At 46.0% G+C, this 19,364-nt stretch overlaps 1 protein-coding gene across 4 annotated transcripts in view; it reads left to right on the plus strand.

Annotated features, from left to right (window-relative positions):
- Window positions 1-19,364, plus strand: part of FAM219A (family with sequence similarity 219 member A) — a 106,127-nt gene that overhangs the window by 76,912 nt on the left and 9,851 nt on the right. For all 4 annotated transcript variants that reach the window (XM_074813778.1, XM_074813777.1, XM_074813776.1 and 1 more), the window contains 3 exons: window positions 14,194-14,296; window positions 18,455-18,535; window positions 18,869-18,923. In XM_074813778.1, the coding sequence (XP_074669879.1) occupies window positions 14,194-14,296; window positions 18,455-18,535; window positions 18,869-18,923 (239 nt within the window). The remainder of the gene's footprint in view (window positions 1-14,193; window positions 14,297-18,454; window positions 18,536-18,868; window positions 18,924-19,364) is intronic.

Raw genomic sequence — 19,364 nt, forward strand, 5'->3', positions numbered from 1 at the left:
AGATGCTGACAAAGTTTTTATCACAGAGAAAAATCTGACTCTCCTCATAACACTTTTTCATCACTAAGTTCAACCCACTTTCACTGTGCTTAAGTATCTGTGTATACAAGTTAAAGCCAGTTGTAAATCTTAATTATTAAAAGGTAATTCAAACTGAAGTTGGAACCAAGAGGAACTGTACATTGCTGAAACACTACCATTTTAGCTGCCTGTACTCCTTATGCACAGTACGTTTTCTCTCTTAATTTCCTCAGGCAGGGAACTACACTCTATACACACTCACTAGTCCCTTAATGCTACTGCAATAAAGCCGTGCTTGCTGAGACCCTCAGGCTGTTTCTCTCCCCTTTTCTTCTACTCTTACAACTCTTCTGTTCCTCTCATCTCACCTCCAGCTCCAGCTGAGCAGCCAAATAGGTAACTATGCAACAATAAGCCTTATGTTCTTAAGCAGTTGGCAGTTTTAGCTAACAAATATGTATATGCGTAGCAAAGCTGAACATGCATGCACTGTGGCCCAACACAAACCTGACGCAAGCATGCAAGGGGCACAGAAATTATGATAGTTCCTGTAATTGCTTTTGCTGGTGTCCTCACTTTTCTCTTAAAAATGCTGTAGAAAGTCCTTGGCACTGTAGAAAATCTTTTGATTTTTGGTCTTTTGATAAGCAAATCTGAACTGGGATTTTTTTTCCCTTCAGTGCATACATCTGGCCATCAAGGAGGGAGGTAAGAATGTTGGTTTGCCAGAATTTCTGCCTCACTGGGTCATTTAGGAGAGTGGGTCAGATAGCGAGGACTCAGCAGCTGCAGTGTTGCCAGCAATCTCATTTAGTGCTACGGTGTTGAGAGCAGGCAGCTGGGAGGCAGTCAGAAACCTCTCCTGCCTGCTCTCAGGGGGAGGTGGACTCATTTGCCAGTCAATGGGATCTTACCAGGCCTTTAGCTGTGACAAGACAGAAAAACATGAATCTTTGCAAGGTCAGTAGCATGTGGAATGAGACACGAGGCCTGACAAGTCTAGGTTATGCCTGCCTCCCCTTCCCCTAGACTCACTTTTACAGTCCCCCCAGAAGCAGTGTTAAACCTTGCTCAGGCCAGCAGTGCTTTAGCACCCATCCTCTCTCCTTTGGGGCTGCCTGTGATCCATCAGTGAACGGCGCCGGGATGGCAGTGCCACAACCACAGCTTTGAATGGTCACACCAGCTCCTGGCAGCTTGTGTTAGCAAACCAATTCTGAGCATCATTGCCTCACACACTGTCCTGACAGAGGGTAACAAAGATGTGAAATACATCAGCATTAAATTACTAATTTTATTCCATTCCATTGACATTGGAGTTCTGTGTTAAGAACTGTCATCATCTTTATCTGTACATTACTGCTGTTTTCAGTGTGAGTCAGGTTTTCCCTGAGTCCCTTTGAGCTCTCCCTGCCACCAGAACCGCTGTTCCTTTGACAGAGGCTGCAGCTCAGCAGTGCACACATCTGATTTCCAGCTGCAGGGCTCTGCAGTTTGGGATGACATCTCTCTTCCCCCAGCCCTGCTTACCCTCCTGCTGCACTCAAAGCAGCTGCAACCAGCAACCTGGTCTTTCATCTTGTCTTTCATCTTGTGTTTCAAGCCCCTCTCTCAGGGGTTTCAGCAGAGACGTAAGTTTTCTCTGGCCAGTCCTGTTTCCCTCTGCCATTTGAGGCATGGCTGTGTTTTGCCTCCAGTCCCTTCGAGAGGTGAAGGAAAAGGCAGCTGCCAAACCCTTAGCCCTACAGCTGAAAGGAGGAGGACATTAGGGAACATAAAATAGGTGACAAGAGTATCCTACCATCCCCTCTGCCATCCTCTACTGGCTAACACTGACAGATAGCAGCCCTACCTGAGAAAGGAGGCAGGAGATCCCTTGGGGATGGGAAAAGGTTTAATCATTTATGACAGTTTGGGACTAATTCCTGAGTCCCTTTCTGATTTCTCTACCAAGGCAGGGTCTGAGCTGGAGGAGGAAGGTGGCAGCATCCTGCCCCCTCTGCCAAGACAGCCTACAAGAAACAGATTGCAGCACCCAGTGAGCCCCATCTTTCAGAGCATGCAGCAAAGGACAAAGACAGAGATGAAGCTGTGAGCTTTCTCTAAACTCTTTCCAAAGAGAAAGAGGAAAGGAGTTCCTGCTCCTCCCTGGGGTGGGCCACCCACCCAAATCTAGATGAGAGCAGCGTGGATATCAAAATGACAGACTAGGCTCTTTGAAACTGTACTTGTAAGGTCTGTGTCTGCCCTAGATAAACCCTGCCTGCCTCTCTCCTCACCATCTGGCAAGACTTCAGAAGAGAGGAGCAGGAGTCTTTGAGATACACCAATTATAACAACTGGCCTGCAATGCCAAGCTGTCCCCAAGGGGCACCATGCCCCAGTGATCTGGCAGCAGGCCCAGGTGCCACCCAAACAGCTTTTGCAGCAGGAGAGAGAAGGGAGGTGATTCGTGACAGCCAGTGTGGCTTCACTAAGGGCAAATCTGCCTGACAAATTTGGTGGCCTTTTACGGCAGGGTTACAGCACTGGTGGATAAGGGAAGAGCAACTGATGTCATCTCCCTGCACTTGTGCAAAGCATCTGACACAGTCCCACATGACATCCTTGTCTCTGAATTGGAGAGACATGGATCTGACGTATGGACCACTCGGTGGATAAGGAATTGGCTGGATGGTCGCACTCAAAGAGCTGCGGTCAACAGGTCGATGCCCAAGTGGAGAGCAGTGACGAGTGGTGTTCCTCAGGGGTTGGTGTTGGGGCTGGCGCTGTTTAACATCTTTGCTGGGGACATGGGACAGTGGGATTGAGTGCACCCTCAGCAAGTTTGCCAATGACACCAAGCTGTGTGGTGCGGTCGACACACTGGAGGGAAGGGATGTGCCATCCAGAGGGACCTGGACAGGCTGGAGAGGTGGGCCTGTGTGAAACTCACAAGGTTCAACAAGGCCAAGTGCAAGGTCCTGCACATGGGTCAAGGCAATCTCAAACACAAACACAGGCTGGGTGAAGAGTGGGTTGAGAGCAGCCCTGTGGAGAAGGACCTGGCAGTAGTAGTGGATGGAAAACTGACTATGATCCAGCAATGTGCACTCACAGCCCAGAAAGCCAACCATGTCCTGGGCTGCATCAAGAGAAGCGTGGCCAGCTGGTTGAGGGAGGGGATTCTTCCCTTCTACTCTGCTGTCATGAGACCCCACCTGCAGTGCTGTGTCCAGCTCTGGGGCTCTCAGTGTAAGAAGAACATGGAACTCTTGAGTGGGTCCAGAGGAGGCCATGAAGATGATCAGGGGGCTGGAGCACCTCCCCTGTGAGGACAGGCTGAGAGAGTTGGGGTTGTTCAGCCAGGAGAAGAATCTGGGGAGACCTTATAGTGGCCTTCCAGTACTTAAAGGGGGCTACAGGAAAGCTGGGGAGGGACTCTTTATCAGGGAGTGTAGGGATAGGAGAAGGGGTAATGGTTTTAAAGTGAAAGAGGATAGATCTAAATTAGATCTGAAGAATAAATTCTTTACTGTGAGGGTGGTGAGACACTGACACGGGTTGCCCAGAGAAGCTGTGGCTGCCCCCTCCCTGGCAGTGTCCAAAGCCAGGTTGGACGGGGCTTTGAGCAACCTGGTCTAGTGGAAGGTGTCTTGGCCCGTGGCAGAGGGATTGGAACTAGGTGATCTTTAAGGTCCCTTCCAACCCAAACCTTTCCGTGATTGTGAGTGTCAGGGCATGCTGTGCACAAGGACTCACACAGAGATCCCCAACCCTGCTCCAAGAGGAAATGTATTGAATTAGGGGCCACTCTCCCTCTGAAATAGAATTCCTGCCAACCTAATTAATGAAAGCTTAGCAGCAGATTGATTAATCATAAACTTACTAAATAACTAATTGAGCTCTAAAACTGTTTGTCAAATTTCCAGACAATGGCAATCTCGCTAAGGCAGAGATCAAGTCTCTAATCCTGTTAAGGGAGCAGGTTTGCTGTGCGGGATGGCTCTCTGTCTGAGCCGCTGCTAATCCAAGTACCCAGGACTGGGGCTGGTAAATTGAATAGCAGGAAGAGGCACCCTGGGCAGTACATATCCTGTTGTACCGTAGAGTAAACAGGCTATTCATCTAGTGAAACAATGCATGGAAGTCCTCTTCTGGGGAGCAGAGTATTTGGAGGGCAACATGCTAAGTTAGTAACACTCCTTCTTTCCCTTTTCCAGGGAGGTTGAGGGGTTTCTCAAAGCATGGTGGGGTGAAGAGTATCCATCCATTCAGCGTGTTAACCAGCCTGGTTGCCTTTCCCCATCTGCTTTCATTCTGTGAGTTAGAAAATATGGAATTTTGTTTGAAATGCCTAGGGTTGTAGAAACCCGGTGCAGAGGATGGTAAAACAGAATGTATCAAATATATGACATTTTGCTTCTAAATCAAAGCCAGAAACACAGCTGGGACTGTCAGCTGCAGTCCAGTCCTGGGAACAAGAAAAGTCCAAGGGTCCTTTCCAAGCAGGATGCTGAATTCAGTGAGCTTGTGAGTCCCCAAGCTCACGTGCTGCCTGTGGCATTACCACTGCTGTCCTTATTTGTTTTGACTACTAGATGGGAACTCAACAAGTCATTCCAAGCAGTGGCATCTGCCAGCCAGTGAAAGCTTTCCCAATTACGACATATTAAAAATAAATTAAATCTGTAGTTTATATAGGCTATAAAACACATACTGTGTGACATAGACCAATCATTTCGTGTGTATTTTAGTCTCATGCAAGCATGGACATTTTACTAAGTGTGTATGCAGTTCAAGCCTACTTATGTGAGACTCTATTCAAGTGGTTTTTATACAAATATGCACTATATTATGATCTCCTGTGTAACTGAAGGTTGTGAATATTCAGCTAAGCAAGTCTGTACTGTTACTTCCCTAAATATCCATCACACTTACTACACGCATCAGTAACCTTAACGCTTCTTCACAGAACATCAGGACCCATGACAAATGTAATATGGGCACTAATATTAACTCTGTTTAACTGGTAGGTTATGCCCTGAGCATAAGTGATGCTTTAAATGAAGAGAGCTATTTAAATTAAGAGAGTTAAATTGTACTTAATAGAATACTTTTTTTTTTTTTTTGGTCCACTACACCATACAGCAGGGTCAAACAAACGGCTTTGCCTTAAACCTGTGCTCAGCTGAATAGAAATGATGAGGGGACATTTGCAGAAGTTCTTTCCAGTTGAAATAACTTAATTCTCTCTGTCCCTTTAAAATACATTGAGGGAGAGAGTAGTTCAGTTTTATGAATTATATTTTGTGGAGTTCAGTTTATAAACTGAAAATTTTTAGCTGGGCTTGTCAGGGTGCAAACACTTTCCCAGTATCAGCCCTTGTCCTTCTGGCTGTCAGGAAAAATACTCCTTGAAAAGTACATGAAAATACCAAATAAATCCCTTTCTGAAGGTAAATATGAAAAACAAATAAAAATTCATTTAAATAAAACTGATGCTGTTCATGTATTCCAGCTTTCACAGTGATAAATGAGATCCTTATGTGCAGTATTTTGCAGGAATAAAAATCACAATCCTTAAAAATTAAGTGAAAAAGCACACGCTGAATCACAACAAAATGCCCTTGTGAGCTGGGACCTGTGACAATAGGTGCCTTTGAAATCAGTACAAAAAGATGTTCAGAGATGAAGAGAGATGAATTGCTGCCTGCTGCTACATAGTTGCAACCTGTCTAAATAAAATGGCTGCAGAGAGAGCTCAGGCAGAGGACTGGGAGCCAAGAATCCTGGTTTTTTGCTCCCCTGCTGCTACAGATGGTCTGTGTGGCTTTAAGGTAAACCAGTTTAGTAGTTTCTCCCAGCAGAAAAATACCACTTACTATTTTACAAAGATAATTTGTGATTATGTTGTGCCATGAAGAGGTAAAATGCTCTGTGTTCAAAATAATAATTTTTTTCCCTAGACTAGACAGCCATAAGGTTTTCTTCCCTAGATGGCTAACTGCACTGGATGCTCTGCTCTCCTACGTGTCAACACCCAGTCAAGGATATAAACAGAAGTTGTTCCTTCCTATAATCACATGAGTGTCAGATAAATGAGCTTTGGGGCTGGGATAGTGTGGCTAGGGGATGGTGACACTCTGCTGGAACATAAAGCCACTTTTGGAGGTGCTTGTGGCATAAGTAGATGATGGCTTTGGTCAGGACTGGAGCACTCATTTACCTGTCCTCTATGCTAAGGAATAACATGGTGCTATTGTCTGGTGTATGTTTTCTGAAAGGAAATGCAAAAACTAACATCAACCAGGCCGTCAGAAACTTCTATGTAACTTGTTGTAGTAACTCCTGTATGAGAAATGAAGAGCTTCATCCTTGAATAAGAGATTCAGTCATTATCTTTGCACTCCCTTTTACCCGTTCTTTGTCTGGTCAGGCCTTCTTGGGAGCTGAAGGGAGCTTAAAACCACTCAAAGCCCATTGGTGTTTGTGCCAGCTCTCAGCCATGCCAAAGGGACAGAGCAGCAGCCAGATCAACAAAACATAAGGAAATGCAGCTACTTGGATGCTTAAAACATGGTCCAAGAGGGACCTTGGAAGACAGATTTATACTGCTCTTGCTAGCCAATTCTCACAATTAGATGTAGTTCACTAGATTCCCCAAGTTTGTCTGGGTCAGCAAAAATTACTTACTTCAGCTAAAAATACTGTTTTGCCCAAGTTGGTAGTTGGATGACTTAGCTATCTGACCCTTGCTTAGCTGAACATTCTTTTCTGAAGCTGGGTGATTCACATGGCCTGTTCTGAATAATCAGTGCTGATGCCCAGTGCATATCAGCTTGAAACATATTCCGAGTGTTCAGAGCAGGGGGCTGGCTGCAGACGGATCCTTTTTGTTTCTGCTACCCTTGCTTAGAAAAATTCGCTTTTCTTTTGCCTTTCTTTGCAATGCAGGGAAGCACAGCCATCAGCTGCCCTAATGCCACCCGCATGGTCGCACTTACACCCTCCAAATCTCCCCAGGGAGCACAGCCCTCACCAGGATCAGCATGACTCTGGCAGACAGCTTTCTTATACCTCCCTTTCTATACAGCCTGCCAGCAAAGCCCCTATTGATGTACATACCTTGAAATCTCTCCAAGAAGTGACACAGTCCTCGCTGACAAATACTCTCTGTCAGAGGTGAAAGGTAGTGAAGGTTTCAGTGCTAACTAGATGCATGCTAATGTCCCTGAGTGAAATGGTTCAAGTGAGCTGAAATCAGGACTTGGGCTTGAAGTGGAAGTTGTAGTCAGCACTTCGTTCTTTTTGCTTCTGTTTGCTCACGACTCTGTTCATCATTCAGTGGTATCTGAACAGACAGATTAATTTTATTTACTGTGTAATTTAAATTCTTGGCTTTCTTGAGAAGGTAGAATCAGGGATTCATCAGGGAATCACTGCAGTCCTCAGCCTCTGAAACACTTCATCTGACCGTGGGGGACAGAGAGGCAAATACATCCCAAAATCTCATCTCATAGACATTGAAGATGGAAAAATACAACTCTGTCACACCAGATTAATTCCCAGTTGTCTTCCCACTGCAGCAAATCCCATGGACTCACACTATACTGTCCCCATTGCAGGAAGCTCCATCTCCTCTTGATCATGGAGGTTCACAAGCAATTGAGTTAGCGAGGTTCAGCCAGCAGCTCTTAGTAAAGAGACAGGAGCGGTCAGCATCTGCGTGCTTCCAACCCACAGTGCAAAGGAAGCAAACCAGCCTCGTCTGCCACTGAACGGCATTTGTGCCAATCAGGATGCTGGTTATGATTTCATTTAAACACTGAAACCAGAGGAGTAATTGTAAAGATTTATTCAAATCTGATTTTTAACATCGACACACTCATGTTAAGTCCATTCTGCTTCACGTACTCCATTCCTATTTTCCCCCATCATAAAGCAGCTAGACATATCCAGCCAGCTGAACAGGTAACCATTTAAAATTGCACTAATACAGAAGTGCTTGAAATAATTCATTAGGGCTGTAGTTATTCCCAGTGGTAAGGGGAGAATTCATCTCCTCTCGACTTAGACACGACTTTCTCTAACAGAGGTTCCCTGTGGGAGCGTGCTTCATTTGTCAGCATGCAGTTATTTTCCTGTCCTCTGACACATCCTAAATCAGGCAGGTGAAAGCACACCAGGGCAGGGACAGTTTGCTAAGGGCTCAGCGTGCTGGGGCACCATCCTATTGAGGACCTTTGTGCGCAGCTATAATATGATACCATTGCCAGACAGGATGGAAGGCTGAGGCAAGTATGGTCCTGATTGTGTCTGCAGCATGCATTTCCTTTGCTCCTTTATACTTAGGTGTTACTCCTGCCTTACTGAAAGCTCCGCAGCTGTCTTTGGCTATTGTCACCCACAGAGCTTACCTTAAAGAAGCACTTGGAGCAGATGCTGAATGACTCAGATGGGGTCAGCGAGCAGAACAGGCAAGTGTGAGACTAGCACAAAGGTAGCAGCTTGCTCACTGAGCAGATTAATCTTCTTCCTTTAAATTATTTTAATGTCATAGTGGGACAAATTGTCTTAAAGATGAAGTGACAAGGTGGACGAGAAAGGAGGGGCGAGATGTGATGTGGTTGGCAGGACCAGGTGAAAGGCTATCCTGCATGCTGTTCAGAGCATGGTGTCAAAAGGATCCTGGACCCCCTTCTCACATACACACACACACACAGACACACATGAACACACACAGGTGACACTCCATGTGTTCCTCTTCTGCCACAATGTCCAGGAGTAGCATAAGTGAAACTGGTGCAGCCAAATTCCCCAGTGCATGAGACTGACAGCATGGCTGTCTGTGTCCTCCAAGCTGAAACAGAAGCTCATGCTGCTTTGCTCTACTTAAGCATGGAGCCAGGTAGATTACCTGTGATGGGTTGACACTGGCCGGATGCCAGGTGCCCAAAGCCTCTCTATCACTCCCCCTCCTCAGCTGGACAGGGGAGAGAAAACATAACAAAAGGCTCATGGATCGAGATATGGACAGGAAGAGATCATTCACCAATTACTGTCAAAACAGACTCAACTGGGGAAATTAGTTTAATTTATTACCGATCAAATCAGAGTAGGGTAATGAGAAATCAAACTAAATCTTAAAACCACCTTCCCCCCCACCCCTCCCTTCTCCCCGGGCTCAGCTCTGTTCCTGATTTTTCTCCCAGCAGCACAGGAGGATGGGGAATGGATGTTGTGGTCAGTTCATCACCCATTGCCTCTGCTGCTCTTTCCCCCTCAGGGGGAGGACTCCTCACACTCTTCCTCCACACGTCCCTCCCACAGGAGACAGTTCTCCACGAACTTCTCCAGTGTGGGTCCTTCCCACAGGCTGCAGCTCTTCATGAACTGCTCCAGCGTGGGTCCCTCCCACAGGGTGCAGTTCTATAGGAACAGACTGCCCCAGCGTGGGTCCCCCACGGGGTCACAAGTCCTGCCAGCAAACCTGATCCAGTGTGGGCTCCTCTCTCCACGGGTCCACAGGTCCTGCCAGGAGCCTGCTCCAATGTGGGCTTCCCACAGGGTCACAGCCTCCTTTGGGCACATCCCCCTGCTCTGTTGTGGGGTCCCCCACGGGCTGCAGGTGGAGATCTGCTCCACCATGGACCTCCATGGGTGCAGGGCACCGCTGCCTCACCATGGGCTGCACCACGGGCTGCAGGGGAATCTCTGCTCCGGTGCCTGGAGCACCTCCTCCCCCTCCTTCTGCACTGACCTTGGTGTCTGCAGAGTGGTTTCTGTCACATATTCTGACCCCACTCTCTGGCTGCAGTTGCCTTTACAGTTTTCTTTCCCCTTCTTAAACACGTTATCACAGAGGTGCTACCACTGTTGCTGATGGGTTCAGCCTTGGCCAGCAGTGGGTCCATCTTGGAGCCGGCTGGCATTGGCTGTTGGACATAGGGGAAGCTTCTGGCAGCTTCTCACTGAAGCCACCCCTGTAGTCTCCCTCTACCAAAACCTTGCCATGCAAACCTCATGCATTACCCAACAGGGCAGTCCTGCTAATGATCAGAGAGGATCTTCAGGCTCCTTATTGACCATACTTCTTAATGTCAGAGGCATGTGCAGGCTCTTTCATGCCCTCCCAACCTCCTCTGCTCTGTCCTGCTTCTTCAAGGAAGTGTCTGAAAATTCAGTGAAAAGCCAACAGAACATGGATTTGACTAAAGCTGTCTCTCCCCCAACTGTACCAGCCCTGCTGATATTGGTAGTGATTGCCTGTTGTCCTGCAAGCCATCATACCTGCACTCACAGTGTGCTCAATCACCCATAACTGAGTGATGGGAAGGGGGATGACAAACCACAGGTGTATTTCATAGGTACAGTGGTTAAAAAGTAGAACAGCCATGTGAAATGAAAGCTGAACAACTTTCAAATACTTTCAAATACCATGTAAGGAGCATCGTTGGAGCTCTTTTACTGCCAGTAATTGGTGATTTCTCTGAAGCAGCTGGAGAGCAGCCTTGTTTCATTCTGGCTTCCTCATCTCCAAGTCTCTGTCCTTCACCTTGTATCTCTGCTGTATTAGCTTTTCATTGATCATCCAACAGCAAACTCACCAGACACGAAAAAAACAGTGGCTGGAAATCAGAGCCTTCTGGTTTTTCATTTGTTCTTGTGTGTCCCATTTTCTCTGTATTCGGCAGGAGTGCCTGTTAACCCTTCCTCATTCTTCTGGTGCCCAAGAGTTGCCCAGAATTAGGCAGTTTTGTAGGGTCAGCATCAATTTTCCATGAGGCTATGTTGCGTTCCTGGAAATTCATTGCGCATGCTGGAGTGCTGCAGGCAGCATAGGCAGTCATGAACATGGAAACCCTTTTCGTAGCCAGCACCAGAAACTGCCAAGTGCTGAGGACAAGCTATGCCTGTCCCCTCTGGTGGGACCATGCCCTCAGTGACTCAAGCTAAGCAGCAGCCTTGAGGCTGGGGGAGATGTAGGAGCACTGGTCTCATCTGAGTCCAACGGGGAATACTTGGCTACCATTTCAGAGAGTCTGGGATGGCTCAGAAGGAAAGAGCATCTTAGCTTTTCATTCCCTGAGAATTGCCCAGGTGCATAGTTGCCAGGTTTCACACAAAAGTTAGCACAGTTGGCTCAGTGGAGGGTTGTAATCTTAGGATTCATGCTCATGTGGGACATCAGCCAGTATAGGGCAGACTTTAAAGAAAAATACCATTTGCTTATCAAGGCTAGGTTGTGGTTCCTTCTCTAACTTGTCTTTACCATACTGCTTATGTGTCTGATCACAGACTCTATGAGAACTAATTTAATTTGTGAAATTAGAGGGTTTTGTTAAAATGTTGGATTCTGAAAGTAACATCTTCAGAACTGCCTAAATCAGTCACATTTCTAAGAAGAACTCAAGTGCTTAGAGTTTGGGAACCTGGTCTTCAAACAAACATCTGGGGACAAAAACCAGGTGAGCTGGAAGCCAGGGAAAGAGCTCACTACCTAGAAATGGGGTTCACAAACTCCACCTGCTATACCAGGAGGAAGCACCATGCAGAAAATGGGCACTGGAAACCTCCTTCCCTCATTCTGATGGACCTGATGGTGTGTGAGGGTGGAATTTACAGCCCAGAATTACTGCAAGAGATTGGCACCAAAAAACTCCCTTGGGTGATGGTGGAAGTAGCAATAGTTCATAATACTTGTAAGGCTCAAATACTAGTTTTGCTTGCCTCAAAGCCTGATGTGACTCGTGCACATCTCCACAACCTTCCAGGAGTTTGTCCTAACACATGAGGGCTGAGTAGGCCTCCCATTCCCCTTGGAAGCCATCACATTTGGGTCACCAGGGATTCAGGATTCAAAGCATCTCAGAGGGAGATGAACTGTTGATTCATGCTTAAGAATTTGTCTGGGGACACAGGCATGGATATTCCTACCACACTTACATTGCATTGGGATTGTTCACTAAATAAGTGAAAGAAGGGATTAAATATAAAATCTCATTGTTCAGACCCACACGTTGCAGTAGGACTCAGTAATAGCATAGAAATAGTCATGGAGAGACCTGCTGGAGAAAAAACAGCGGAAGTCCAGATTCATCAGCCGAATAAGTAATCTGAATTGGAGAAGAGCATTAGTTCTTGTACTGGGCAATCAATAGAAAGCAGAGAGCACTGGCCCATTTAAAAGGCTCAGGCAGGCCTTAACTGCCTTGACAGAAAATGAAACCTGTAACCTCGTTTCTGAGTCAGGTGCCTTTTGTGAATTATACAGCCTCTTAAAGTGTTGGCAGCTTGTCTCAGCGCTGTGTATTTGTGGTCAGTGCTGGAGTTTCTGGTGTAGATGGGTGGAAGTTGGGTTATGTTTAGGATTGTAAACATTTGCCTCCATAAAACCCCGCTTTATCCCTGTGTCTGAATAGCAAAATTCACATGGTCTGCAAAATACCTGCCTTTTATTCTGGAGACAGAGATAACCAAGACATTTGCAAGTTCCAGTCCTGAGAAATTACTCTGATTTAAGGTTTTGACTTCGATCCTGTATCAGCCTCTTTGTTGCTCATGCCAGAGAGAGTTATTAATCCAATCCTTTTCCTGCCAAGTTCAATGAACATTTATTCACCTCTGCTGTCAGCAGGAGCAGGGCTGGGCATGGTTTGTGGGACCATGTACTCTTCTCTGCAGGTTTCTCAGCCACACTCATCATCACAATCTCTAGGCATCTCTGCTGCTTATTTGTTCCTCAGAAAAGGCAGCCTTGGACATGTGTCCCCCTGCTCTTACTTGTGTGGAAGGGACGGAGTTGGCCCACCTTGCACTTGCACTTGCCTGGTAGGCGTGCTGCTTTTCCACGTCAAGTGGGAAAAAGATGCTTTTCTCTCTGAGGGGAATAAAATCTGCAAGAGAAAAAATGTATCAGCACATTTCACACACCACAGGGGAAGCAGAAGCAAAATTAATTCATTATTCAGGTTCCCCAGCAAGCAGTCTGATAAACCCCTATTATTCAGACGTGCCACGATAGTAGTTCCCAACATTTTCTCACACTCTGGAGAACATTTTCACTTGGTTCCCCTCCTGCCTTACTCGTCCCATGCTCAGCTTTTTGCTACAAGCCTTGCCTGGCATTGCACAATGAGATTGGGGCAGTTAGCTCAACTTTTGTGGCTAATTGCTAACTCAACCCAACTGATTTCCTGCAAGAAACAAGGAAGTACTTTAAATCAGAAAACTGAATATCGGTTTATATCAAAACTCATCATCCATGGGCTCCTATCCCTGCTGGAGGCAGGACCATATTAATACAGTGCAGGCATTGCATACTTGCAGAGGGCTTAGCTTTAGGACCCAAATTCTAGTTGTGATTCTGTGCTGAGAAGTTATTAAGATAAACAGTATCTCCTAAAGGAGAAGCTAACTTAAATCCCCTCTTGCGCTTGAATACATAAAGAAAGCTTGATGGAGCGAGTAGAACACACTCTGAAAATGTAAGCAAACAATATGCTGTTTAAAAATACAGCTGCAAAATGTTTCTCTTTTTTTAAAAAATAAAGGAAGCAAGCTCCCAAGAATCAATGTGAGATAAAAGAAAAAGACACACAGGGGGCATCACAGATTGCCAGGAAGAGAAGCAGAGAAGGCAGCAACACTTCCTGCTGTAGGGTGTGTTAGTCTGGTGAGTTGCTGTCTAGGGAAACAGCAGAAACTCAGGCCTGGTGTCAAGCTAGGCTGAACTAACACTAAATGATGGAGACATTTTCTGTCCCCATTGGGCCCCTCAGTAGCAGCCTCAATAGGAAGAGAACAGACAGAAGGATAAATTCCCTTGCCCAGCACAAAGCACAGTCCTAGGGTCCATGCAGCAGCTGGGTGCAGAGAGAGACAGGGTCTCTGCCCTTTCTCTGCCTCAGCTGGGTCTCATCCAGAAGCTCCATGACCATCTTACTGTGGTGTTAACAGCTGCTCTGAGTCATGGTACATTAGTTTTAGGCCCTGGAGACCTTGGATGCAATGGGACACAGCTTGTCCAGCCTTTGCAATGTCCCTGCTTGGGAGATGGAGAGCTCATGTCCTTTGTTATTAATTCTGCTATGCCTTTTGCCGCTATCAGATCTGGCTTTCTGCAGCTGTGTGGTGGCCAGCCAGGCTGTTCCCCTAATTTTGCTTTTCCCCTTTGTGTCCCATATACAGAGAAGCAGAGGGAGCTGGCTCGGAAGGGCTCCCTGAAGAACGGCAACATGGGAAGCCCAGTTAATCAGCAGCCCAAGAAGAACAATGTGATGGCACGAACAAGGTAAAGGACTGGAAAAGCACTCAGCTGTGCTCTAAACTGCAATCCCTAACGGCATTAGGATGGGCAAGGACGATGTTCATTACCATTTTCCTACTGCCAAACACTCTGTGAGAGCAGTGATGACCCTTCCCAAAGCTGGCAGGCCCAAATGCTCTGTGTTGTGTTGCGTCCCACACCCCGGGCAGATGCAGGAACAGCTGAGCCCAGGACCAGTGACAGTGCAGCCTGCAGGAGGCAGAGCCTGGTTGAGATCAGGGGTTTGATACAGCTGCCTCGCGTGTTCTGGGTAGCCTCATGTAATCCATAATCCTGTCAGCGGGAGAGGTACGATGCTTCTTCATGTAGCACAAACTGGAGTAGAGCTTAGTTCTGCCTTGGCTGCTTTTATCGCAGTAGTTCCCCTGCTCCTTTTTGATGATGACCCCTTCCCCATACTGGCTGACTTAACGAAGGCTTGTACATAATCCATCTCTGTGTGCTTTGCTATACACCTCCTCCACACTTTGAACAGCATGGTCATACTTTGCTGGAGCTGCTTTGGCACATCTCCGCATGACAGTATCAGACAGTGCTACAAGCCACTGTAAACAAAGATGTTCCTAGCTGAATACTTTGTTTTATAGTATTTCTATTTTTTCTGTGCAAGCTTCAGTACACCAATGTATTACTTACCTGCATTCAGGAGGCAGGAACCCGCCCTGAGCCCACGGGATTGCACGCTTTGCATGCTGCTAGAAAGGTGTTAGTTTTTAGTGGAGGACCTCATTTAAAATGACAGAAGAATCTGAGTGAATGCTGGGTGATTACTGATGAATGGGAAAGTTGCATGGATTACCATATATTAAGCAGAACAGGAACTGCAGGTCAGAGCCTCTCTGTATGCAACACATCCAACAGATGAGGTTCCTTGTTCGCATTAATTCCCCAAACCCAAAATAGTAGTCATAAATCATGCCAGGAATTTGTAAAGTTTTATTTGTAAGCCTCTGCAATGTTGGTGGAATACATTGCATTGCACCCTGCTCTGTGTTTCGTTGTTGAGACCATATAAAGGAGCCAGACCTTTCATGGCAGCAAGAAATTCAGCAAATGCTCTCAGCTGGGTTTTCCACGCCCACTGTTCCTCCTTGTCTTCTAAATACAAGCTGGAAAGACTTGGTTTCTTTTGGCAATAGGCTGCATGCTAGCTTCCCGAGAGGAATGGTAGCAGATTTGCTGCTTGAGAGATTTAGAAACACTGAAATTAGTGGCGGAAGATGGTAAGGGAGAGAAGATGGGATAAGTACAGGTGCCTACCTGTAAAATCAGTGACTTCTGCTTGGAGAGGTAGTTGTTTCCGAGCTGCCGATGGAAAGAAGAGTGATCTGAGTAGGGAAGAGCAGAGCAGTGACATCTATTGACAAAAGCTTTTGAACAGCCAGCTCAGTTTTATTGCATTTGTGGACTTACGAGCAACCGTTCAGAGGACACGTGGACCCCTCCACAGCCAAGCATAGCCTCCTGGCAGTAGTCTTGCTTTTCTTAGTTTCTTTTCACACAGCTTTTAGAAGCATCCCTTGGGATCTGCAACACAGAGGTTTGCAGCCATTGCTTCAGTAGCAGATGTAGCCAAGTTCTGTTGTTCCCATATGACTGGGAGGTGTCTGGCACAGGGTCTCACCGTCCCAAGTCCCTTCATCCCTCAGCTCCCTTGGCTTTCTGGGAACCAAGCTGCCCCACAAGCACAGCCCTAGTAATACCGCGGAATGGTTCAGTCTCTCTTGCCACAGACAGCGCAACCCCAGGAAGGCAGAAATGCCACAAGTTTATTCAAGTGGCTTCTTTTCACAGTGTAATGGTTGCGGTATAATGGAAGATACTCCAGTAGGATACATTGCAAAACATCCAGGTTATGGTTTAAGTCGGAACTGTTGGTTTCTTCTGATCTCTGCAAGAGGAAAATAAGCTAAAACCATTTCCCCCTTTTTAACAGTTCTGCTGTTCCCATCAAATGTTTTCCTTCATTCAGGAAAACCACATTGCCTCTCCTAGTCTCTACTCCACCTCCTTCTTCCCCAAGGCTTCTGTTCTTCTGTATTATCTATATGAATTTCTGACATCCATCCTCTAGTACCAGGTTGACTTCACCATTCGGTCTTCTTCTGGGGCAGGCACACAGACAGCCTTAAAGGTGAAAGGATCTGGATCCATAATACGCTCAGTCTCCCTAAGAGCAAATAAAATATGAACAAGGTTGGGGTGATGCTGGCACAATGGCTACCAGCACAGGCAGAGCCCACAACACCATCTGTACCACTTGGGCACAGTCCACTCTGAGAATAACCTAAACCTGGGTTTGTGTTGTAACATGTTTCATGTTAAGTGAACAAAAACACCAAGACAACAAGCTCATACTGGGACAGCAGTGGATGAAAGCAGCTACAACTGCTACCTGGCTTTGTTCCAAGGGCAGTGGGAAGTGAAAATAAGGACAATCAGGATGTGAGGGGAAGACTTAGATCAGGGGCAGAAAAATTGAAGTTCTGTGTTATTAAGAAAAAAGACATTTCTCAAGAAAAAGATGTAGTGATTTTTTTTTTTAATTAAGTAAATAGCACCACAGAGCATTCTTCTCCCAGATTCCCTGATAGTGATTTGCTCACTCATGATATGCTGAGAACTGTCAGTGAGTATATAGAGAGCAGTGATTTGAAAACTGGAAATAAAGAATGGAAGTCAGTACTTCTGATACCTGTATGGGCAAGCTGCTGCTGCCAAGTCACAGCTTCAGTTCCAGACATCTTTGCTTCTTGACTTCTTCCTAAATGCTTCAGGGGCAGAAGGACTGTCCCAGTGCTATGAGAAGGAGTATTGGACTTTGCAAGAGGATCCCATTTTCTCTAGTCGCCTGGTGCAGCAGTTTGGAAATTCTGCATCACTTTTAAAATTAGTTTCTTTAATCTTGTGTTTCAATGAACACAGTAAGAAAATACAAGTAGTCATGAACTTATATCTGTTTTGTAATAACATTTGTTTTATCTTACTCTCCCTGAGCCTGCCTATCTTTACTGCCTGGCAGGCCTTTGTATTGCTAAAATTGTAATGGCTGCCTGAAATTTTCCAAGCAAAAAAACATTTCAGGTAGTTAGAGAGAAGTTGGAGCATGGATGAGATGGATTATCATCTTTAGTTTGTACTTCCCAAACTCTTAGTGAAGCATAATTGTGCATCATTGTATGTTATTAAAGACCAGTTCTTCATTTGGGAGAAAACTTGAGTTAACCCACTGAATATTTTCATCACTGTTACAGTTCCCACCTGCTGAACACAGAATCTTATTCCTTTTGCTTGATTTGGTTCATCTTATTTTAAATATGAACCAAAGTCTTTGTGCAGTTTTGTGGATGAAAGAACTCTGTTGAGAACTAGATACCATTGTATTAATGCATTTTCCTTATCCGAGAAGCTCTGAAGCCAGTATTCCATTTCACAAACTCTCTCAGGCAATTAAAGGTGCTAAGTCATCGTCAGCCTTTGTAACACTTCTGATGAAGTGAAAGTCATTATAAAATAATGGGATTTGAAAAGTGCTAGTCTGACTGGGCTCTTATGTTGCACTCACCAGCTCATATTTCTCATATTACTAAATTTAGGACTGAGACCTCAGAAGTGTTGTGTTGGGGAGGGGCCGGGGGAGGGGGGGGCCACTGAGTAGGCACACAGACAGAAAGACCAGATCCCTGATTTCCAGTAGTAGAATAGTAGGATCACTGAGCCTCTGCTTCCCCTAGCCTCCTTCTCCTGTTTACTTATTGCTACTGTCATGCACTCTGCTAGGAAAGAAAAGCCACACGAAAATAAACAATCTTGATATGACAAGCAGTGCTAGCCGAAGAGGTTCACCAGAATGAAACAGAGAGTGTCCCAATGTTTTTTTCTTCTAGGGAGGAACATGTTCCCAAGGCATGTCCAGCGTTCATTCCAGTGAAACTGCTCTAAGCTACCTAGAGACACAGCTCACTTCCTCTGAATTGCACACATTTAAACATCTTAACTGATAAGGGAGGGCTTGCAAGGAAGTGAAATGGGCAAAGCCTAACTATCATGTAGCTTTGCCCTAGACTATGTGTGGTACTGAGCTTTACTGTGTGGTTAACGGACAGCTTTTAATTATTTCAGGCTCGTCGTTCCCAATAAGGGCTATTCGTCATTAGACCAGAGTCCAGATGAAAAGCCACTGGTAGCCCTGGATACGGACAGGTATGCAAAGTGTTAATAAGATGATATACATTATGATGCAAGCGAGTTTTCATGCCAGACTGCAGCACTGAAGCTAACTCCTGCTGAAACCGCTCTTGCAGGCCGCTCTCATTCTTCCTTGCCCTTTGGCATGTGCTGTTACTGGTCTGTGTGTGTAAACAAGTAGGAGAAGGCATGAGTAAAGAGCACTGTGATGAAAGATGCTCTCCAGGGTCCCTTGATGTAACTTCTCTGTGCCTCAAGGACAGCTTCATGGCTCAAGACAGGGCTAACCAGGGAATACAGGTGTCTCTGATTGTTTCCTTCATTGCTGTATCTTGTCCTTCCCTGCAGTGATGATGACTTTGACATGTCCAGATACTCCTCCTCGGGATACTCATCAGCTGAGGTGAGTTATACTGTCTCTTGCCATCCTTGCCATGAATGCTAATAGTAGAGCAGCCAGAACAGCTTAGAGTGGCCTTGTACTGCCAGAAATGGCTACACAACGAATTTACCAGTAGTGTAGACTCTAAGTCTGGAAGGGACTGTGGCAGAAACTGTGTCATGTTTCTTTCTTCTCTGGTGATCCAGCTGGCTCCATTCCCACACTGCCATGGTGCAGAGATCTGCCCGTCGGCTTTTTTCACAGCTACCTTTGGCTTCACTCGAGCTTTTCCCAGTTCTGCTTAGTCCTGCAGTGTTAGCCCACGTGGTGCAAAAGCATCAACTTGTCTGTCACACCAGCTTAGTAACCATATGATTGCCAAGGACACAAATAAAGGATCTGAGGGTGTGCTGTGATTTCTAGTTCTTTGTGCGGTCAGGGTCACCCAATGTGTGTTTACTT

This window comes from Strix aluco, chromosome Z (assembly GCF_031877795.1).
Source record: "Strix aluco isolate bStrAlu1 chromosome Z, bStrAlu1.hap1, whole genome shotgun sequence".
NCBI classification, from domain to species: domain Eukaryota; kingdom Metazoa; phylum Chordata; class Aves; order Strigiformes; family Strigidae; genus Strix; species Strix aluco.